Below are 19,973 nucleotides of genomic sequence, written 5' to 3' on the forward strand. Positions count from 1 at the left end.
CAATTCAATTCATTCATTGATTAATATTTGGTTGAGCCTCACTAGATTGGGGCCAAGAATCTTCTTAGATATCTTCGGGGCACAATCTCTCATGGATTGAGATACACTGCCGGAAATATGAAACTGCATGATTATTCGAATGCTGACTGGGTAGGCAGTGTGGAGGATCACTAGAGCACTTCTCAGTGCTGGTTCTCTTTGGATTCTGCTTCAATATCATGGATGAGAAGGAAGCAGAAGTCGGTTGCTATAAGCACCGCCAAGACCGAATACATAGCTACGAGTATGATCTCATGTGAAGTTGCATGGTTACAAAAGCTCTTAAGTGAGTTGTTTGTACACATGATGAATACCACTGTGATTCTCTGTGACAACCAGAGGTGGGATTCGATTATTGAGGAATCTCGTATTCGATGATTGCTCCAGCAGATAGACATCAGATACTGCCTTATCTGGGATATGGTAAGTTGATGAGCGAGGAGGCTCCATCGCATTGAGACTGATGTACAGGTCGCAGACATTTTGTCAAAACCCCAGGGAAAGGTCTAATCTGTGACTTTCCCAAACGACTTGGAGTCGTTGAGAGACCTTCTTATAAGGGTCCTGCATGTTGCATGCATTGAGCTTTGGGAGCTCTGGGGGCTTGGGGTACTTACTGGAGCAACATACGACCACAGGGCGACTCACCCTCCCCTGGTGGTACACTATGAACAGGATGATTAGTTCTTCTATGGGCCGGGATGATTTGTTCTCTGTGGCAACTTTGGAACAGGATGATTAGTTCTCGGTGGCATCCACTGGACAGGATGATTCGTTCTCCTGTGGACAGGATGATTAGTTCTCCTGTTGAGGCATCCTACCCATGCAGTCTGGGACTCATGGGAAGTACCTCTCATCTAATCAATGAGCAGGGAAATGAGGATAAGGACCATAGTAGTACTATCGATGGATGCATTGTTGTATCTACCGTACTCCCTATGCTAGGATGACCTTCATTGATCTGGGATCAATGAAACTGATATGGGATAAGTATGAGTAGTTTGAGACGCTCTCTTGTGACATTGATCTGGGATCAATGAAACTGATCTGGGATCAGTATGAGTGGTTTGAGACACTCTCTTGTGATATTGATCTGGGGTCAATAAAACTGACTTTGGGTCAGTAAGAGTGATGTGACACACACTCTTCAGATGAAACTGACTTCGGGTCAGAAGAGAATGGTATGAGACATTCTCGATCAATTATTCTTCTTCATGGTTCAGCAGAGCAAAGCAGAGCAGTGCAAGGCACTGATGGCAGAGATAGTACAATCGGACATATGGATCAGCGGATGGAGTTCTACCTAGTTGAGAGGGAGTGTTAAAATTGGCAACTAGGGCCAAACTCCATGTGGGTCATCTTATTTATGGTAGCTGATATTTTTCTTAAATCCCTCTCATCGAGAGTTGTAGGATTGATCTAAAGATCATCCGATTCTGATAAGTATTCATGGAGTTATGAATTTATTTGTGTTACAAGACAATTCGTCAAGGTCGGCCAGCAACCAAATAAACCCCACATGTGCTCAACATTTTAGTATAAATAGAGGTGGCCTTCAAGTCATTTCAACCAATGTTGCATTAATCGTTATCGGGATAATATCGGCGCGAGGAAAAAATCGGAAAAAAATCGTAATTATCGGGAAATAATCGGAAATAATCGGGAAAAAATTGTTTGGTACAAAAATATTCATTTTTTTCAATTTTTTTAATATCTAAACCATCTACAACATAAAATAAATACATTGACACATAAATATGATCAAAGAACTAATATATAAGATGTTTAATATCATTTCTAGTGCTAAAATCACACATAACATTGAATCATGTCTTGAATAGTAAGTCTTGACTCCCGAGTCCCAACTCAGCCTCAAAATATCAACAAAAATATTAATAATGTATCTCATCATGTCATAATGTCATATACAATAAAATGAAGAAAATAACTAAAGTCTAATCCTATTGATTTCCTCTGCCCCTCTTGCGAGAAAATGCCATAGCTTTCCCTTTCCCTCTAGATGTAGATGTTGGTGCTGGTGCTGGTGGAGTTGGCAGTGGAGTCTGCTATGCTCTAGAAGCTGAAGAACTAGAAGTAGGAGCTATAGGAGGTAGACCACGTCCTCTACTAGTGGCAGGGGTAGCCCGGGCAGGTGGTGTCCCCTCGAAACATTACAATCTCCCAATCCTGAAATCCTGAAAAACAGATAAGTCTACTGGATTTTGAATGAAATCTAAAATTCTACTTTCACCATATGAAATCCAATGAGGTCGGAACCACTCTCAAACATCCTGAGTCATTTCATGGTAATGTTAAAAATTTAAGTAAAAGGATGAAAATGAAGATTAAGGAGAATGTCACTTTTGATTTAAGAATTTAACATTACCATGAATAGCATATCAATACTAGGGCCTAGACCTGATCATTAAGCTGCCCCACTCAAAAATTATTTGTTTCTTTCAAAAAAAATTGCATTTCGAACATTTAGCATCCCTTATAAAACCTCGCTGCCCCGATTTCCTGCAATAAAGACGGAAAAAATCACGAAACCTCGCTGCCCCGATTGCCCGCGATAAAAACAGAAAAAATCGCGATTTTTTCCAAAAAAACGGGTATAAAAAAAACTAGCGATAATTTCGGATATTACTCGTGATAATATCGGCGGCGAGAAATTATCGCAATAAAACGATAATATCGAGATATTATGGTGATTTTAACAACACTGATTTCAACACACACTTGGGATCTCTTCCTCTCTCTACTTGTCTTTGGGTTTTAGTAGGAGGAGAGATCCTAAGGGATAACACTGCCCTGATCCACAGGGCAAAAAGTCGGAAATGCCTGAAAAGCCGGAACTGCCGGAAAATCCGGAACTGCCGAAATTGCCGCAACTGCCGGAACTACCAAAAAAGGTGGGACTGCCGGAAAAGCTGGAAAAGCTGGAACTGTCGGAACTGCCGAAAAATCCGGAACTGCCAGAACTGCCGGGAACTGCCAGAACTACCGAGAACTGCCGGAACAGCCGGAGCATCTGTCTCCGAAGGAAAGCAGCATGCAAGGGACAACTAACTAACATTGGGAGAGTTGTATGGTACTTAGCAGCAAATACGCCAAGCATGCAATGTTACAACTAACATGCAAGGGACAACTAGCATGCAACAGCAAGCATGCTAAGGACAACAAGCATGCTAGGGACAACAAGCAAACAAGATGCAACCAACACATAGGTCAGGATGGCAACATGGTGCAGCAATGGCACATAATGCAGTACAGTGATGGGTACAGTCATGATTAATGAAGCGTGATGTGATGCAGCATAGTGATGATGAGTGCAGCATGGTGCAGCGCGATGAGGTGCAGCATGATGACGAAATGCAGCTCAACGATAGGTGAAGGAGTCACCTTGGAGAATCAGTTGAAGCAACATGTCTTCAACTGATCTCATGTATCATCTTCTTAGAGATGATCTATGCTCTTATCTAGATAAGTCAAAGTGTTGACTTCTGTTGTAAACATACTATCTCTCTCTCTGTGCTGAACTATTGAAGAACATATAAGAAGAATTGATCAAGGGTTTCCCCACATTGGGGTTTGTCCTTAGCTAGCGCCACATCTTGTGTCCTCTTGTCTTGGCTTGTCTTCTGCGATTTATGTTTATGTTCTATCTGCGGTTTACTTTAATGCTGATGTGATTGCTAATTTGGAAAAGATATGGAGCTAACTGTGAAAATTGAAATAAATCGCTCTAAGCATAGAAAATACCTAAAATTAACAGAGAGGCATGGAGGGTGTTGCACCAGTGCAGGATGGCACAAAGAGGTGTGCAATGGTGCGAGATGCAAGGAGTTGTTGCAGCAACGCAGAGGTCAATAGAGGGAGCACTTGTTAGCAACAGAGGGAGCTTCAGCATCGGGAGTGTTTCTAGCCCAACAGGAAGGTCAGTTGGGAGATCAGTTACTTCTCAGTAACTGAGTTGCAGTGCAACAGTGGGCAGCACGATGCAGCATGATGAGGAGGTGCATTGTGTATGCAGTGCTAGGAGGAAGGACCAGCAGCAGCACAGATGCAGAGGGAGTTGTCGTACAGATGCAGCAGTGGCAATGGCAGAACCATGGGCAGAAGTACAGGAGGTAGCAATGCAAAGGATGTTGGGCAGGAAGGCCTAGTATCAGCACAGGTACTGATGTCGAATGATCAGAGTAATACTCAGTGAGGAGTATTGCTAGAGCACAGTCTCGCTAAAAGGGAGTGTTGATTTGGAGTAGCATCAGATGTGCTCTAGCCACGAAATTTGGTGGAGAAATTGGGGCACATGAGATCACCAATACCCAAAAAGGGTTTGGGCAGATTCTAAACAAATCAGGAGATATTATAATAATTAATATTTTTAATGGAGTCCCTAAGTCTAAACTTAGGGAAAATAAAATATTAATGTGTATTAATATGAATCTGTGTTAGAGTGGTCCAAAAGACATGGATCAAGCCAGATCTAATCTTAGCCGTTGATTAGGGACTTAATCTCGACCGTTGAGATGTCAACAAGAAATGTATAAGAGGAGGCTTGAGGGTCATTTAGAGAGCACACTAGATAATCAGTCATTCTATTCTCTAGAGCGGGGTTTGCTAAGAGAGATAGAATCAGTGATCGAAAGAGCAGCTGAGGGGCATTGAGTATAGAGAAACAGAGAAGGCAGAGATTGTGTTGGGAGAGCGGCGCAGCAGCCAAGGAGGGCGACGCAGAGCCAGCAAGGGCTCACGCAGGGCCACACAGAGGCATCAAAGTGCTGTGTAAAGCACCAGAGGGGCTAGCGTAGATGACGCAGAGGCTCCCAGAGCTGACACAAGGCCTCCTGGGGCTGACACAGGCCTAGAAAGGCTGATGCAAGGCCAGCGTGAGACAGAGAGGGGCTAACGTAGTTCAGTAGGCAGAGTTGCAGAGCAGTTTTGTGCTAAGAATTGCCGGAAGGGTTTTCCGAGGTTTCAGCCACGAGATTTCTCTCAAACTATGAGATATAGCTGCAAATGAAATTCTCTGTTGGGTATGCCAATTTCGGCAACCAGATTGTACTCTGATATTGCGTAATAAGAAAACCCTCGGATAGCTGCACTGATTTTCCCGCATTGGGTTTTTCCGGGGACATTGGTCCAAAAATAATGGTGTCATGTGGTGTGTTTGTTCTTGTTTCTTTTAGTTGTTGATCTGTAATATGTTGAGCATGCAAGTAGGTAGGAATAAATCAGAAAAAGTGCATGAAGGGTTTCTAAACTAAGTAAACTTAGAAACTTCAACACTACTCTGACTATGTCACACTCCCCATCGTACGCGATCAATATCCTCCTCTCCTGGAACTGGATGGTGGAATACTGAAAGAGGCGAGACACATCCTGCCTAGGCATCTCCATGGCACCAAGGCCTACCCATCCAAATCTAACTCCGAACCTATTCAGCAACAGAGAATGTCTGCCTCCCCATGATGAAACCATCTGTGAACCCCCATGTGTCATCCCAAGATCGAACTATATCACTCTCTACCATGACTCCACTCATCACAAATGATCTATCGATCAACAGAATCCCTGTATCCCATAGCCAGACCAACTGCGGCATAGCCCTGTTAACCAATGGAATCCCTCTGGCCCTCATCTCTAGTCCCTGCATGTGATCACTATATAGACTCCATCTATCATGGGGTAATTTGATGCATGCTAATCTCACCTGTGCCTGCCACTGTGTAGTATTGAAGATCGCTGGAAGCCATGTGTGCCAAAGAGCTACCCCCTGAATGCAACAAAAATATGGGTATTCAATACTCGTAATCGACTCAGGGTATGTGGATCCCTCCTATCCCTGCCAACCATCTCCCCTGGGCCTGCGATCCACCCTCTCGATAATGTGCCAATATAAGGTCTGGAGCCTGGACACACACTGGGAAACTACCTCAATCGTACCCGGTATCCTCTGCTCATGCATGCTCCCGACATGCCCTGAGAAAAGAGTGACACGTGTCTCCCTCGTGACTAGTTCCCTAGACATAGGCTCGGTGATGAACAATATGTCACGCCTGCAAATGATCACCTCATCCCCCTGAGAAACCACGAGGCGTACCATATATCAACGGAAACATCATTTCGAGGAGAATCTAATGACATAGATCTCTGACCCAAACTCAATGATTTGACCTACTAAAAACCCTCGACAAAGTCGGGGTACATCCTCTCTCCAGGGAACCCAAACCCTAAGACTTGGGTTTTCACTGTTCAGCCATCCAACAATATAGCTGCTATCATGATGTAATCCAACAATTTACTAAGAATCGTTCATTAACCATTTGACATCAATGGCTGGTGTTTTTGGTCAAAGTTAAACCCAGTGAACTCCATGGGTTGACATCAATGACAACACCATCCAACACGGGAACCCTGGATTCTTGTAGAATGACTAATAAAAAATCTGTTTTGGGGCTGAATTTGTGTTTATTGTGTATGATCTAATTGCTGGTTTTATAAGTTCCATTGTGCTAAATTTGTTTCTGGTTAGACACATCAGTGTGTTTTAGTTCATTATCTGTGTAAAGTTAATAGGAAGCTGTTATAAGATCTGGTTTGTGTGTGTGCACTGAGTCTGGTGCCCAGAATCTAACATTATTGATGGTTCTCCTACATTTTAAACATAAATGAAACTAGGATCACCCAAACAATTTTGAAAAAATCCTTCAATACTAGCATTTTCAAGATCACCTTGCGCTGACATGATCACTGACTCCTAACAAAGATCTCTAAATATATTTTCAACAGAAACTCATACTTTCCCCCACTGCAGATGGGCACTCAGATTCCCAGATGGCTTATATTATTTGATCAAAACATAGGGGTAATCTGCAGACTTACGTACTATTATTCACATAATTTAGGGGATAATATACAGCATTTTTATATCACAAGGAATAACAACTCATTTTGTGCATAGAAGAGGTAAAGATGATATGTAGCAGTTTCAAGTGCGCAGGTACAGTAACTTGCATTCTGCCCAAATGGGGTAAAGTGAATGAGGACAGCTCTAATAACGTTGTGCTAACAATAAATGCAAAGTCATTTAATCTTTGCCAAATGTACATTAGGTTGCCTTTTTTTATTGCTTCTAGGTTCAAACATAAGCTTACTGTTTATAAGTGCCAGTAGTACGTTATGAGAATTTCTTATTTATTTACTTGTACATTTGAAAATAATTAGAACCAGTATCAACATGAATCTAAATGAAGAATGTCTCTGAAAGCCTATGACCTTACCATGTATACTCAAGCCCTTCTGGGGGTGACTCAACCACACAGTGAGCAGCAGAAGCCATAACAGGTGAAACATAGGCTCCAATACCTATGATGCTTGAGCTTGTCCCACCAGGAGCACCGAGAGTGCTTAATGAAGGCCCATCGTTGCCAGCACTGCTTACAAATATCACTCCATATTTGTTTACCACCTACAGAAGATTATCCAAAATGTCAAATGGCTGTCAATAGACAAATATTAAGTCTGGGATAATCATTTGAATGAAATTAAAAAGCAAATAAAATTGTGCATCCATGAGAGAGAGAGAGAGGTAAATACTTCATTCGCAAGTTCAATGAAGCGTCCATAGTCAGGCAGCATGGTAGGCTCCCCGTAACTCATGTTAATGAGATCACATTTGTTCTGTGAAGTTGGCAACACATTCCTTTTAAAACAAAGAGACAAGTTTAACAAAAATATATCACCACAAACTAGACGTAACCAAGGTAATAGAAGTACATGTGCATCCATATAATAAAGAATAGGCATAGCATTTCCTTTAAACACAAACTATTTTTCCTCATCTATTTATGGAATGTTCAGTGATTCTTTGTTTTAGGCAAGAACAAAGCAAACAATGATAGACAAATATTCACTTTGTAACAAACAATGGAATGGCCTTGGGCTTGAAATTTATGTCAAAAACAGTGACTCCTATGTGTAAGTTTTAAATCTTTGAAGTAAGCAAAACACACACAGGTTCTTTATAAAATAGACAGCCAGCCAACAGCCCTACATCCCTCAATACATCATGCTATGCCATGATCCTCCACCATTTGCACCAGTCAGACACCTTTCACCATCTGCCATTCCTCTTGAAGGAAGGTGGGTCATCATTTGGCAGGTACTTTAACCATCTTGCAATCATGTGTTTTTACTTAATTTTTTGGCATTCTAACATGAATTAAGGGGTGATTTGGATGACTGACCGATCTTGACTGTAAACCTGTTCTCTCACTTTACCAAGGAGGTTAGTTTTTTGCCCTCATCCAGTGAGACATCTTCTAAGGCCTTAGGGTTATAAGAGGGGCAATACTTGGGAGACCTGGATTGAAGTAGCATGCCCATGATTATTCCATACTTACCAATTTACATCATTACCCAGCTTTCATCTCCATTCTCCAGGCTTGTGATCATTGGTTCATTGGGATTGGAACTCTCTTATCCTCATCCTTGAGTCTGGGCTAGAAACATTGCCCTGGAAGTTGATGCAGCTAAAAGCAAGATAAAACCATAAAATGGCCACGATAAAAGGAAAAGAAAAATTAAAACACAACAAGCCTACCATGAGCTCTACCCCTCTCATTAGCCATCACCTAGTTCCTTGAGCACTTGATGCTCCATCTCAAAATAAAGGAATTCTTGCATGTCCCAACCTCGATGCTCAATAAACTTTTTCATCATTATGGGGTAAATAAATGCTAAATCATTAAAAGCAAGCTTGGGCTCCTAAGCTATGCTCTCAGTCAAAGAATTATCAAAAAGAAGTAAAACCGGCACTAGAGGAGTGGAAAAAGTAGGTTGAGGAAAGGGGTAACGCATGCCTCCACGATTTCTCCCTCATTACATCTATACACTTGAGATGATGGACCTCCATCAATTCCTCCGATGACCATGACACATTGCCTTGAAGTCCTTCCCGTCCATTGCCACCATCATCACAAGAACTTATGAATTGAAAGGATGACCTAGGACATGTCATCTCCCGTTAGGGGTTGGAAACACCTAATAGTGTTGACCATCTAGCCATCCCTAACACAAGTAGGGAACACCTTTATGGAACTTGGTCTAGTTAGATAATTGAGGGTGATCTCAATTTGAAGTGTTATTATGACCTTAACAATTAAGTATGGTCCACTATGATGTAGCTATGGTTATTGTCCCTAATGATTGGTGGATTTCACTTGATCTTGAGATGGTTTTTCTAGAAGGTCCTTCACATATCAACAGAGGCTTTGAGGGCACATTATATCACTCCACTACACAGTGTGCCGAGACCATTTTACGCCTTCCAGAGAGCAGTGATGACTTTGTAGATGCAATGTGTGTATTTTTTTATGACAAACTTTATCCAAACATACCACTGACTCAATGGCGAATGGATTGTTACCCAATTGAAATTTGTTTGGATTGCATATTCGTAAAGGTTTAGTTCGACCGATATAATATATTCGATATGTTATATGGTCAAATTATATAGTTCGAATAACATACATTATATGGATTGCCCCTGTTGACCACACTTTGTCAATAGTCCAAGGAAGCAGAATGCAAAGACATGAAGAAATTTTTTCAGAGTTCAAAGTCGTCAGCCAACACAGTATTATCATTGCAAACCCAATTTTTGCAAGTTATAATGTAAATGATGCTAGAATGATCGTTTAATTATGGTAACAACACCTAGGTAAGCCTCTGATGTTGGCAACGGATTTCATCCTAGGAAGTTTTTTAACCTCACCAAATTATGTGTGTTTTTAAACACAAATAATCGGAGTTTCTCTTCCAGCTTAAACCCCAAAGCTAGGGTGGAATCTCTTGACAAGGTCTTATGTGAGTCCTAGTGTTATATCAAGTCTTTGTAGAAGTGTATTTGGGAATAATTTAAGCACATTTGACTAACTTATTTTATTACAAACTACTTGGTCTATACTAAATCATATTGTGTTGCAGAATTGGGTTAATTATTAAGGGTATGAGCGTAAATAGTGTTTTCCCCTTCTAAGGGTTGATATTGTAATTATTTGATGTAGAAAATATTTTAATGCATGGTTCCTCATATTTAGACACCATGGCTTAAATATTTGAGAGTGTAAAAAATAATTAATCCCCTCTAGTATCAATCAATTAATTTTTCAAGCAAAAATAAATTAAATCCTAAGCCAGAAAATTAATTAATTTTGAGTCAAAAAACAACTATAGAGAAATTAATTTCTCTCCGAGTGGAAAATAATCAAAAATTCGTGGATCAAAGGGAAGTCAATTTTTGGAGGTCCCCCGCCAAGGGGAAAATGGATATTTTAAGAAAATTTGGGCCCTTGGACCTTGGTGGTTAAGTCAAAGTCAAATTTTTGAGGAAATTAATCCAAAATGTTAATTTTTGGATTAATTAAAATTGGGTTTTAAGAAAATTTCCATTTTTTTCTTAAAACTAAAAATTTGACAATAGAGATTAAAAGATGATCAAATTATTTTCAACGGTCGAGATTATTTTGAAGGTGATCAAGCCAACTAGCCATTATTTTTCACTTGGAGGGGCTTCTCTATATAAGGAAGTAATTTTTTCAGCACAAAAAAAAAGCTCTATAGTTATATTATGATTGTCCAAAAAACATCATGAAAAATACAGCAATGAGAACCATGGGCAACTCTGATATGAGAAAAGAAAGAAAGCATAAGACCTCTAGGAGATAGGATATGTGCCTTGCAGGCAGATCAGCTACATGGTAGCCATGAGGAAAAAGATGTATATTGGGGATGTCTTGATATAGAAAAAATTGATAAACAATCCCATGAGCCAGAGAATGAGTGATCATAAGCCAATAAAAGAGACAAAGGATGGGGAGAAAAATTCCTATCAGTGAAGAACTCATAAAATAGTGAAAGAAGAACCCTGCATAGAAAAGTCTTGGATCTGGTGGGAGGAGTTGTCAACTGAAATCAGCAGCCTCCATATTCCTTGCGGCGTTGACAGTCCCTGTTTTGACAATGCATCAGCTCTCTGATTTTTTCCTCTGTCGATGTGGGAGATTGTGTAGTCCTTCCTGTTAAGCCACATAGCCTCAAGCCTGTCCAACCAGCCAGCTAGGTGAATATTTTTGATGCGGTTTTTGGACAAAACATGGTCAATGGTGACTTTGGAATCTCCAAAAATGTGAAGGTTTTTGAGACCCAGGAAATCAGAGAAAATGATGAGACCAGCCAGAGCCATGATTTCCGCTTTGTTATTGGTTCCAGGTCCACCATTCCAATGAATATCAAAAGCTTGACCTTCCACTGGAATAATAAAAAAGCCACAGGCGCAAATGTCCAGCTGAGCGGCTCCGTCAAAAAAAGCATAAGGGTATTCGAATTTATCTGTGGGCCGCTGATTCACTCCATGTTTGATTTTGGGGAGGTGAGGCTGATCAAGCACTTCATAAAGTAGAAGGACAAATTCGAAGACCAGTTTAATCGGGCTCCTTTTGGAATCAAAGATTAACTGATTTTGCCATTTCCAGATGGTCCATATGGTGATCAATGGGATCGGCCGCTATCTTTGGGTGATGTAATACTTAAACGATGGTATTAAATTCTTGCTCTGCTGGGAACATTTTGTATCATAATAGAAAGAATTTTGGGTTCAGTTCATGGTGTTTTTCTTCAGTTGATCTGTGGTATGTGCTAGCTATGTGTGATCCTATGTTGTGCTAAACATTGCTAATAATTGTTATTTCATTTGTCAGTGATAAGAACATTCTATTGGTACATGCTATCTCAGGTGATTTGATTCACCATATGATCTAACAAGTTTCTTGAGAAAAAATATTATAGAGATTTCCAAGTACGTTAGCCCTTGGGCTCCAAGTTCACAGACTGTGGGGAAGAGTTGACTGTGTTTGGGCTTTGAGATTTCTTTATGATATTTGATTTTGCAAGAGGGTTTCAACCAATATTTATTTTTCGAAATTTGCTCATCCATTTGCTATTTATCCAAAATTATTTTCTCCAAAAAAAATTAAAATTAAAATTTTGTAAATATTGTATATTTGTAAATTATTTCTAACCCATTTGTTTTGGGGTTTTATATTTTGTATATATATTTGGAGTTTTGGCATTCTTTTGATTCATTTGTGCAGGTGAAGTTCAAGTTGATCAAGAGAATTTTACTAGGGTTTTGAGTTAGATCTAGGCCTAGGAAGGCAAGATCTAGCTTCCAAGCTCAACGTCCAACCTGAAGAAGAAGTCGTACAACATTTTTTACAATGATTGGTGGTGAATTTTGGCATTTGTAGGGTTTTGAAAAAAATTTAGGCCCCAAGCCCTAGCCGTCCTCCATTTTTGGCCTAGTCATGAGGCCTGGTGACCTCCTAGGGCCCTCGGCCCTCTCTTTTCCCTTGGCCGCCATCCTTTCTAGGGATTTTTCAGCCTCAGTGTCAACCTTTCTAGGCTTGACGTCAGACCTTGTGGTCTTGTCTCCCCTAGTCGTGACCTTTTCTGGGCCTTTTGGGCCTTCCTTGCCTTTGTTTGGCCCCTCTAGCCCCTCATTTGTCATTTCTAACCTTATTCTTGGGGTTTTCTAGCCTTATAACCCTTGCCCTAGCCTTGAATTTAGTCATTTCTGATTTTGATATTATTTAAGTGGGCTAACATTGTGGTTTTGCAACAATATTAGAGCTAACTTGGTGGTTGCAGGTAGCCAAACTCATTGGAGGACAAACTAGCACTCTTGGTTTGCCCCTTTTCCCCTCCATATTTTCTCAGTTTTGTTACAGCCATTTTACGCAGTCATATATCTCTAATAAATTTATTAAAATTGACCAAAAATTATCTACTAATTAGTCAACTTGATTAGCTAATCATTGGAGCCACTTGGGCATTGATAGTTTGCCACCTTGTTGGTTTATAAATGTTAAAATTGGAAACTAGAGCCAAATTCCACCTTGGGACAGCTCATTTGAAGGAGATGATGATTGCATTGGATTCCTCTTTTCGAGAGGTCCAAGATTGATATAAAGATCATCTCATTCAGACAAGCAGAAGTGTGATTTTGAATTTATGACCACACATGTACAAATTGTTCAGGTCAGCCTCAGTTGAATGTAGGCTCAAGAATCCCAATGGATGTGTCTCTTCACCCACAACAAAGTGTATAAATAGAAGAGACCTCACACCTCATTTGGACATCCATCACTCACACATTCTTCTCTCTCTTCATTAGATTGGTTCATATAGCTTCAACAACCTCTCTCTCTCTCACATGTGCGGCTAGGAGGATAGAATTGGCTAAATCACATAACTGAAATAGCAAAATTTCAGACAGTTTGACCAGCACTGACAGAGGTTGATTTGACCAATTTTGACCAATGTTGACCGAGGTTGATTTGACTAGTTTTGAATCTCATCCCTCTCTGGATTTCCTCTTAAACGTAATCACTCCAAAACCTTTCCCAACTAGGAAAATTTTCTCTGCCATCCACTGCGTCCGAGAAGGCATACCAAGACTTATGGAGTCCCAAAAGCACAAGACTCACAAGGCCTTTGTCTACTATTGTCTCGCCCACACCACCTAGCTCATATCGAACATGAGTGAACTTTGAAAGATATGTGACGATGCGCTCATCTTTGCTCATCTGGATACTTCTTAGCTTCTCTTTGAGAGATAGATTCCTGACATCACTGGAACCCTAATATAGATCTAAGATGGCTTTGACCATCTCAAATGTTGTCTTCTTCTCATAGAGATGAGGAATAATATGGTCTCTGACCCCTCTAAAATGATCATCCTTGCCTTCGTGTCATTCTTAGTATGTTGGGCCAATTGTTGGGGATCTTGAGGCGGCACTATCACATGCTTGATAAATTCTCCCAACCCATTATCTTCCAACACTACTGTGATTCGCTCCTTTCATGCACGGAAATTTAAGGCTCCCTCTAAAATGTGATCTGACCTAAGCCCTAGGAACATCATACTTCTATCCAAAGAACTACTTTGTTTTGCTCTTCAAACTCTAGCGTTGTCCTTCCTGATTAATTTGCGCTCTAGCCTAGCTTATCAACTTGGTGTTGGTTTTTATATTGATCTCTGCTCTAATACCATGTTAATTTTCCACGAAATTTTGCAACTACTTTGATGAACAATCTGAAACTAAGGCAACTACAAATTGAAACCAAAATTTCTTTCACCAAGACAATTTCTTAACACTTATAAACAGTGAAATTAGAACATACGGATAAAAACACAATCACACAATTACACAATTATTTTCTTAGAAAACCCAACTAGGAAAACCCTCTTCTTTGTTGTAGTATTTACTGATAAACTTGAGCAATGGATTCTCTTACAAAGCAATCTGAGAACAAACTTGCTCTTTGTTGTACTAACTTAAAAAACTTTCCAAAATGTTAGTTTTTGTACCATCGGATGTGTTCTAGCCACTAAATTTGGTGGAGAGGCTAGAATACATGAGATCTCCAAAACCCAAAAATCGTTTCTGGAAATTCTGCTTAGAAATAACTTAATTAGATTATTAACTAGTTTTTAAATATTTCTCAAGTCTAAACTTAGGGAATATGGTTAATTAATCAGTATTAATTAAGTCAAGGTGAGAATCATCTAGAAACTCACATGGATCAATCCATAGATAATCCTAGCTATCAATTGTGTTTTAATCTTGGTCATTGTTGCTCCAACAAAGTTTTATAAGAGGAGGTTGATGTGGTGATGGAGAAGACAGTTGAGAGTTCGATTTCTTGGCAGATCGATTTCCTGAGTAGCAGAAGTCAGTTGTCGGAGAGAGAGTTAGAGATTGAAGCAATAAGTGAGAGGCACCGACAGTGAGGTTGGAGGAGGCATTCCAGACCCAGCAAGTGCATTTGTAGAGAGGAAGAAGAGCCACAGAGAAGTTGACGCAGGGGCAGTGCAACAGCTTCTAGAGGCAAGTTCGATTTGCTGAGAAGAGGAAGCATCTGCAGTTCTAGAGGTCGGGAAGGAGTCCCAAAGTGTCAGAGAAGCATTTTTTTAGTCAGCAGAAGGCAGAACAACTTCATCAGAGACCAGTTAGAGGCTTGACGTCAAGTAGGTTGCGCAGAGGCTGACACAAACAGTTAGAGTGCGGAGTTTCTGAAGGCAAGTTGTGTCGTGGATTGCCTGTGGGGTGACGAAATTTCTCACTAGATTTTTGCCAGTATTTTTCTCTGTAGGATTGCCAGATTTCGGCATCCAGTTGTACTCAGAATTTCTCTCTGCTGCATAATAATAAAACCCTTAATTGTTGGCACCAATTTTCCCAAGTTGGACTTTTTCGAGGACTTTTGTCCAAAAATAACTATGTTAATTTTTATGTGTGTGTGCTAGCATTTTTCAGTGCCAGCGCTATTTTATTTTCCTCAGTTTTATTTGTGAAGGTTGTGGTGTGTTTATTGCATTGTTGTTGTAGCAATAAACTGAATAACTAATTTATCAGTTAGAAGAAATAATACCAGTTGCTACAACAAGATTCCAGTTTTGAAATTTTCACACAAAACTCGCTTCACTCCTGCTCCTAAACTCTATGCACCAACAACCCTATTTCCCAACACACTAGGGCCTATATCTGTGCAAACAAAAACTCCTATTTTGTAGAGCAGCAAGCTCCTATTCTTGTGCACACCATGTCTCCTATTATATAGGACACAACTCCTAAACCTTTGTGCAAGTATGCTCACCAAAATAGTGTGTGGTTGCTCCTCAAATCTACGCACACCACAAGCAAAGAGATCTCTCTCACTAACTCGTGAGCTTGCTTTATCTCAAAATCCTTGTGCACAAAATAAAAAAATTACTTTGTGCCTTACATCCTTCCTTTATAGATTTTGTCCATGCTATAATATGCAAGTTACAAATTTGGAGGTTGAGTTGTGACAGACTAGTTAACTAAGTCCAACTGGTTCTCTTATCCAATCATCACTTGGAGTTATAACTCGTCATCCTTCAATCAAGGACTAAAGTTCTTAACTTGTCCTTTTCTAAATTCGAGCTGCCATCTATCCTGTAGTTAACTGAAGAAGACTCCTCTTTAACTAGAGCTCCAACTCTGCACCTGAACTCGTGATGATTATTCCTATAAACTAGAAATTAACTCACTACAAATGAAGTTTAACCTATGAGCTCGCACTCAAACTCAGAGAAGGACAAATTAAGGTCCTCACTGCCCAAGGAACAAGCCAAAAGACCTTACTCTCTATATTTCCAACAACAATGGCACATCACTTTCGAGCAATGGTAAAGCATGTACAATGTGCAAGAGAAGAATGAAGATAGATTCTCCTCAACTTGCATGTACCAAAGACAGCCATCAAAGGTATAATAATCCTAATTATTCCAATGTTCCTTTCGATTATAAGAAGATTGGCAATGTAAAGAATTTGTGATATAGCAAACCATGCACATTTTGTGGGTTGAATAACCATAGTGTTGCCAAGTGTTGGAAAATAATGGCTTTGTACAAGAAAGTTATGTCGACCAAAAAGGGGACATGACATGATGGCCTATATCCACATTGGAAAGAAGATAAGGGCAAGAAAGGTTGGATGTTGAAGAACCATTAAACTTAATGCAACAAAGGTGGACATCAAGAAGCTAAAAGTTGGCAAATCCATCCAGAGCTTTCTCTGAAGAAAAGAAAGAAGATTGTGCATATACCGGCAAAACAAGAGGAGCAACTAAAGGAAGAGAAACCATTGGCTTGCATTGGCCAAAAGAGGATGACAGATCTTCATTGTAGATTTTCTTCCATCAGAGAATTTGTTGTGTGAATATGTCAAGAGGATGAAAAATATTATTAGCTCATTTTCATTGATATCCTTGTATTTGTTAATGTTGCTAATGTGTTGTACATGGGTAGTGGATGCAATGAGAAATGCAAAAGGATGTGGGAAAATGCAAATGGGTGGCAATATGTTTTTAGTTGTCATAATTGTTGTGCAACTTTTTGTGATGAGAGAGGTGCACAAAATAGAGTGGAGAGATATTGGACAAGTAGGAAGGTGTTTCCCTCACTTGATCTCTGATTAATAACCTTTTGGAGGTCCAAAAGTCTCTCAGTGGGGAGGAAAGATTTGAGAAAATCCCAAAATTCTCTCATGCAATGATGCCCTTGATGAAAGGAGCCCATGGCTTGGTGAAGCCATTCAAGGCCATCCTTCCCACCTCATCCATCACGGTCTCCCCGACTACTACCAACTCATCACACACTTGAGTGATCTTGGTGAGATAGCTAGTCATAGTATCTGATCTAGTCATATTGGTGTTCCTCGGTTTCTCTCTCAACATCATTTTCTCGTCAGTGTTATTGCTCTGATAAAACTTCATCAAAGACTCCCACATCTCCTTTGCTATCCTCTTCTCATATAGGTGAGGAATCACATGGTCTTTCACTACATCCAAGATTATCCTCCTGGTTTTCACATACTTTTGATTGTGGATGACCAATATTGTAGCATTTGTAGGCGGTGTTATCCCCCACAATGTCCCAGGCTGAGAGGAATAGACAGAGCTAACCACACACCAAACTTTTAGTTTGGTAGCTAGCCCTACTAAACCAAAGAGGGCTCTCACTATGAAATCACAACCAACAGATGACTGAGTTGTAAAGGATTTTAGGCTAGATAGCTAGGCTCAGGTAGGTTTTGGAAAATTTAGAGTTTTGTTGTTGGATAAGGGAGAAAAACCAGGTAGCTAGGTCAGAGGGTCAAAGGGTTACAGCAACAAAGATATGAAGGAGCAAGGTAGCAGCACTTTTGTGATGGATCTTAAGTTTTTTCGATGTAGTATGGTGTTCAAATGAAGCGTAAGGGTCTTAATGAGCATAAAACATGAATTCATTAAGCAAGAGTGAAAGTAACATATAATAATTTTCCATCAAAACAGAGCTTAGTAAAAAGAATTATGTTTATAAACTGTAAGGAAAACTATTAAAGAGATGATGAATGGAAAGGGAAGATAAATATCATTCATATAAAGTAATAACAGAAGAAAAACAACACCACAAAGTTACTGCACATGAATTCCAAGATAATAGTTGCAAATTGTATCCTTTGATTTCCAGAAAATGTCCAACTACAAGCTACAATAGTTCTCTCCTCTCAAGTCCAACCAATCCAATGACTGAGAAAATGATACATAAAGACCAAAAACAACTTCTCCTTGGGCTCAGGGGTCGAATCCATGACTCTAGGAGTGGTTACATGAGTGGTTTTGACCAAACCCTAATGTCTAGGGAGGTTGAAACAAATTCTACAATTAGCTTTGACTGCAACTTCCCTCATAAATGAAGACCAATCTACATCAAAACAAAGACTATCCATACATTACTACATCATATTTACATTTCCTTTCACTCTATCATTCATTTACTTCACCAATTTGACCTTTACCCAAATCGAATTGGAAACTCTGAGAAATTAAAATCTCAGAAAATTGAAGAAGCGTGGCGCCAAGTTTGAGGCCATTTTAAGGTGTCTTCCTAAAGTCAAAATTGAAATCTGAAAGAACGATAAACTAGCCCTGTTTGTCTAGTTTCCAGAACATCTTGAATTTTTTTAAAAGACCCATGGGAAAGCCTCCAAAAACTCATTCTCCCAAGGTGTCTCCAGAAGCACAGCACCTGTCAAAAAGAGGGAAAGAATGTTGATTTTTGACCCCTTTTTCTCATTTTTCTCAAAATTTGAGCCTGTTTGAAAAATGAGGAAATGGGTTTTGAGAGGAGGCTATCAGCGTTCCAAAAATGCAAACCATTTGTCATTTAGAGCTCTGAGGAAAAAGCGCAACGCCTTTAATGCATTTTCCTAAATTTGCACCAAATTTCACCAAAAACCAAAAATGCTAAAAAACTCCCAAAATTGGTCCAGAAGTGCCAAATGAGGTGTACTATGCTATCATGGATGCCTCAGCAAGCATCTCCAAGTTGTCCTTCTCATATTTGCCTTTTAGGGTTTCCTTCAGCTTGTTTTGCATTTGTTTGACCTTGATGTTGCAAATCTTGTTTTTGGTTTGGTAGTGGTGGGCCATGTGCCTCAACATCTGGTTATCCCTGTTAGCCTTGTCAAGAAGCTTCTCTAGATGGCCATTGACTTTGTCTAGCCAATATTCCCTGTCTTCATTGATTTCCATAGCAATTTTGTCTTCACTGCTCAAATCCTTTACTAGTAGGTTTTGGTCTCTTTCTTTCTGCAATGCCTTTTTGAGACCCATTGTCCTAGGCCTCTTCCTTCCAACCTGCTTCTCCTGTTCATCATGCTTATCATGCTCTAGCACTACTTTACCTTTGACCTCTTGCCTCAACATCCTGAATTGCTCTTTTTCCATCATTAGTTGTTTGACCTTGAGTTGACTGTTTTCTTGCTCAAGGAAAGAAATGATAAATTTGGCCCTTGCCAAATTGTCCTGGAGCTCCATGATCTGGGAATCCTTCTCTTTGATAGCTTGTTGCAAGGTTGAATGCTCATCTGTTGCCTCCAAGTCAACTAGGTCAAAATCATGCTCAATTAGCTCCTCATCCTGCAAATGTGATCCTTGTTGTGCTGATGTAGAAAGCTTGGCCCTTTCCTCAACTTGAGGAGCAAACACAAGTCTTTTTCCTCTCTAGTATGTTTTGGTCACCTCAAGTCTAGGTGCCTTGGGAACCTCCTCTGATTTGTTTGATGACCCTACCTCCATAGGTTGTGTTGATGTGTCTTGGTGATGGCTTGGTGAAGTAGTCTCATGCCTCTGCAAGGTTGCTTCAATAAAGGTATCCCATGCTATGTTCTTTTCTGCCAACTGATGGAGGACTACAACCTTTATCAAACTGTGGTGGAAAAGGCTAGGGTAATGCTCTTTGTTTTTCATTTGCACCTTTTCAGACATTTTGATGACACTTCTACACAAGTTAAGA

The 19,973-nt window shown here is 40.0% G+C and overlaps 1 protein-coding gene across 2 annotated transcripts in view; it reads right to left on the reverse strand.

Annotated features, from left to right (window-relative positions):
- Positions 1-19,973, reverse strand: part of TPP2 (tripeptidyl peptidase ii) — a 531,975-nt gene that overhangs the window by 437,897 nt on the left and 74,105 nt on the right. For both annotated transcript variants that reach the window (XM_089443702.1, XM_089443703.1), the window contains 2 exons: positions 7,642-7,725; positions 7,326-7,513 (listed from right to left, as the gene is read on the reverse strand). In XM_089443702.1, the coding sequence (XP_089299828.1) occupies positions 7,326-7,513; positions 7,642-7,725 (272 nt within the window). The remainder of the gene's footprint in view (positions 1-7,325; positions 7,514-7,641; positions 7,726-19,973) is intronic.

Source organism: Pinus tabuliformis, chromosome 9 (genome assembly GCF_031772625.1).
Source record: "Pinus tabuliformis cultivar Carrire ecotype Pingquan chromosome 9, CPIR1, whole genome shotgun sequence".
In the NCBI taxonomy this organism is placed as follows: domain Eukaryota; kingdom Viridiplantae; phylum Streptophyta; class Pinopsida; order Pinales; family Pinaceae; genus Pinus; species Pinus tabuliformis.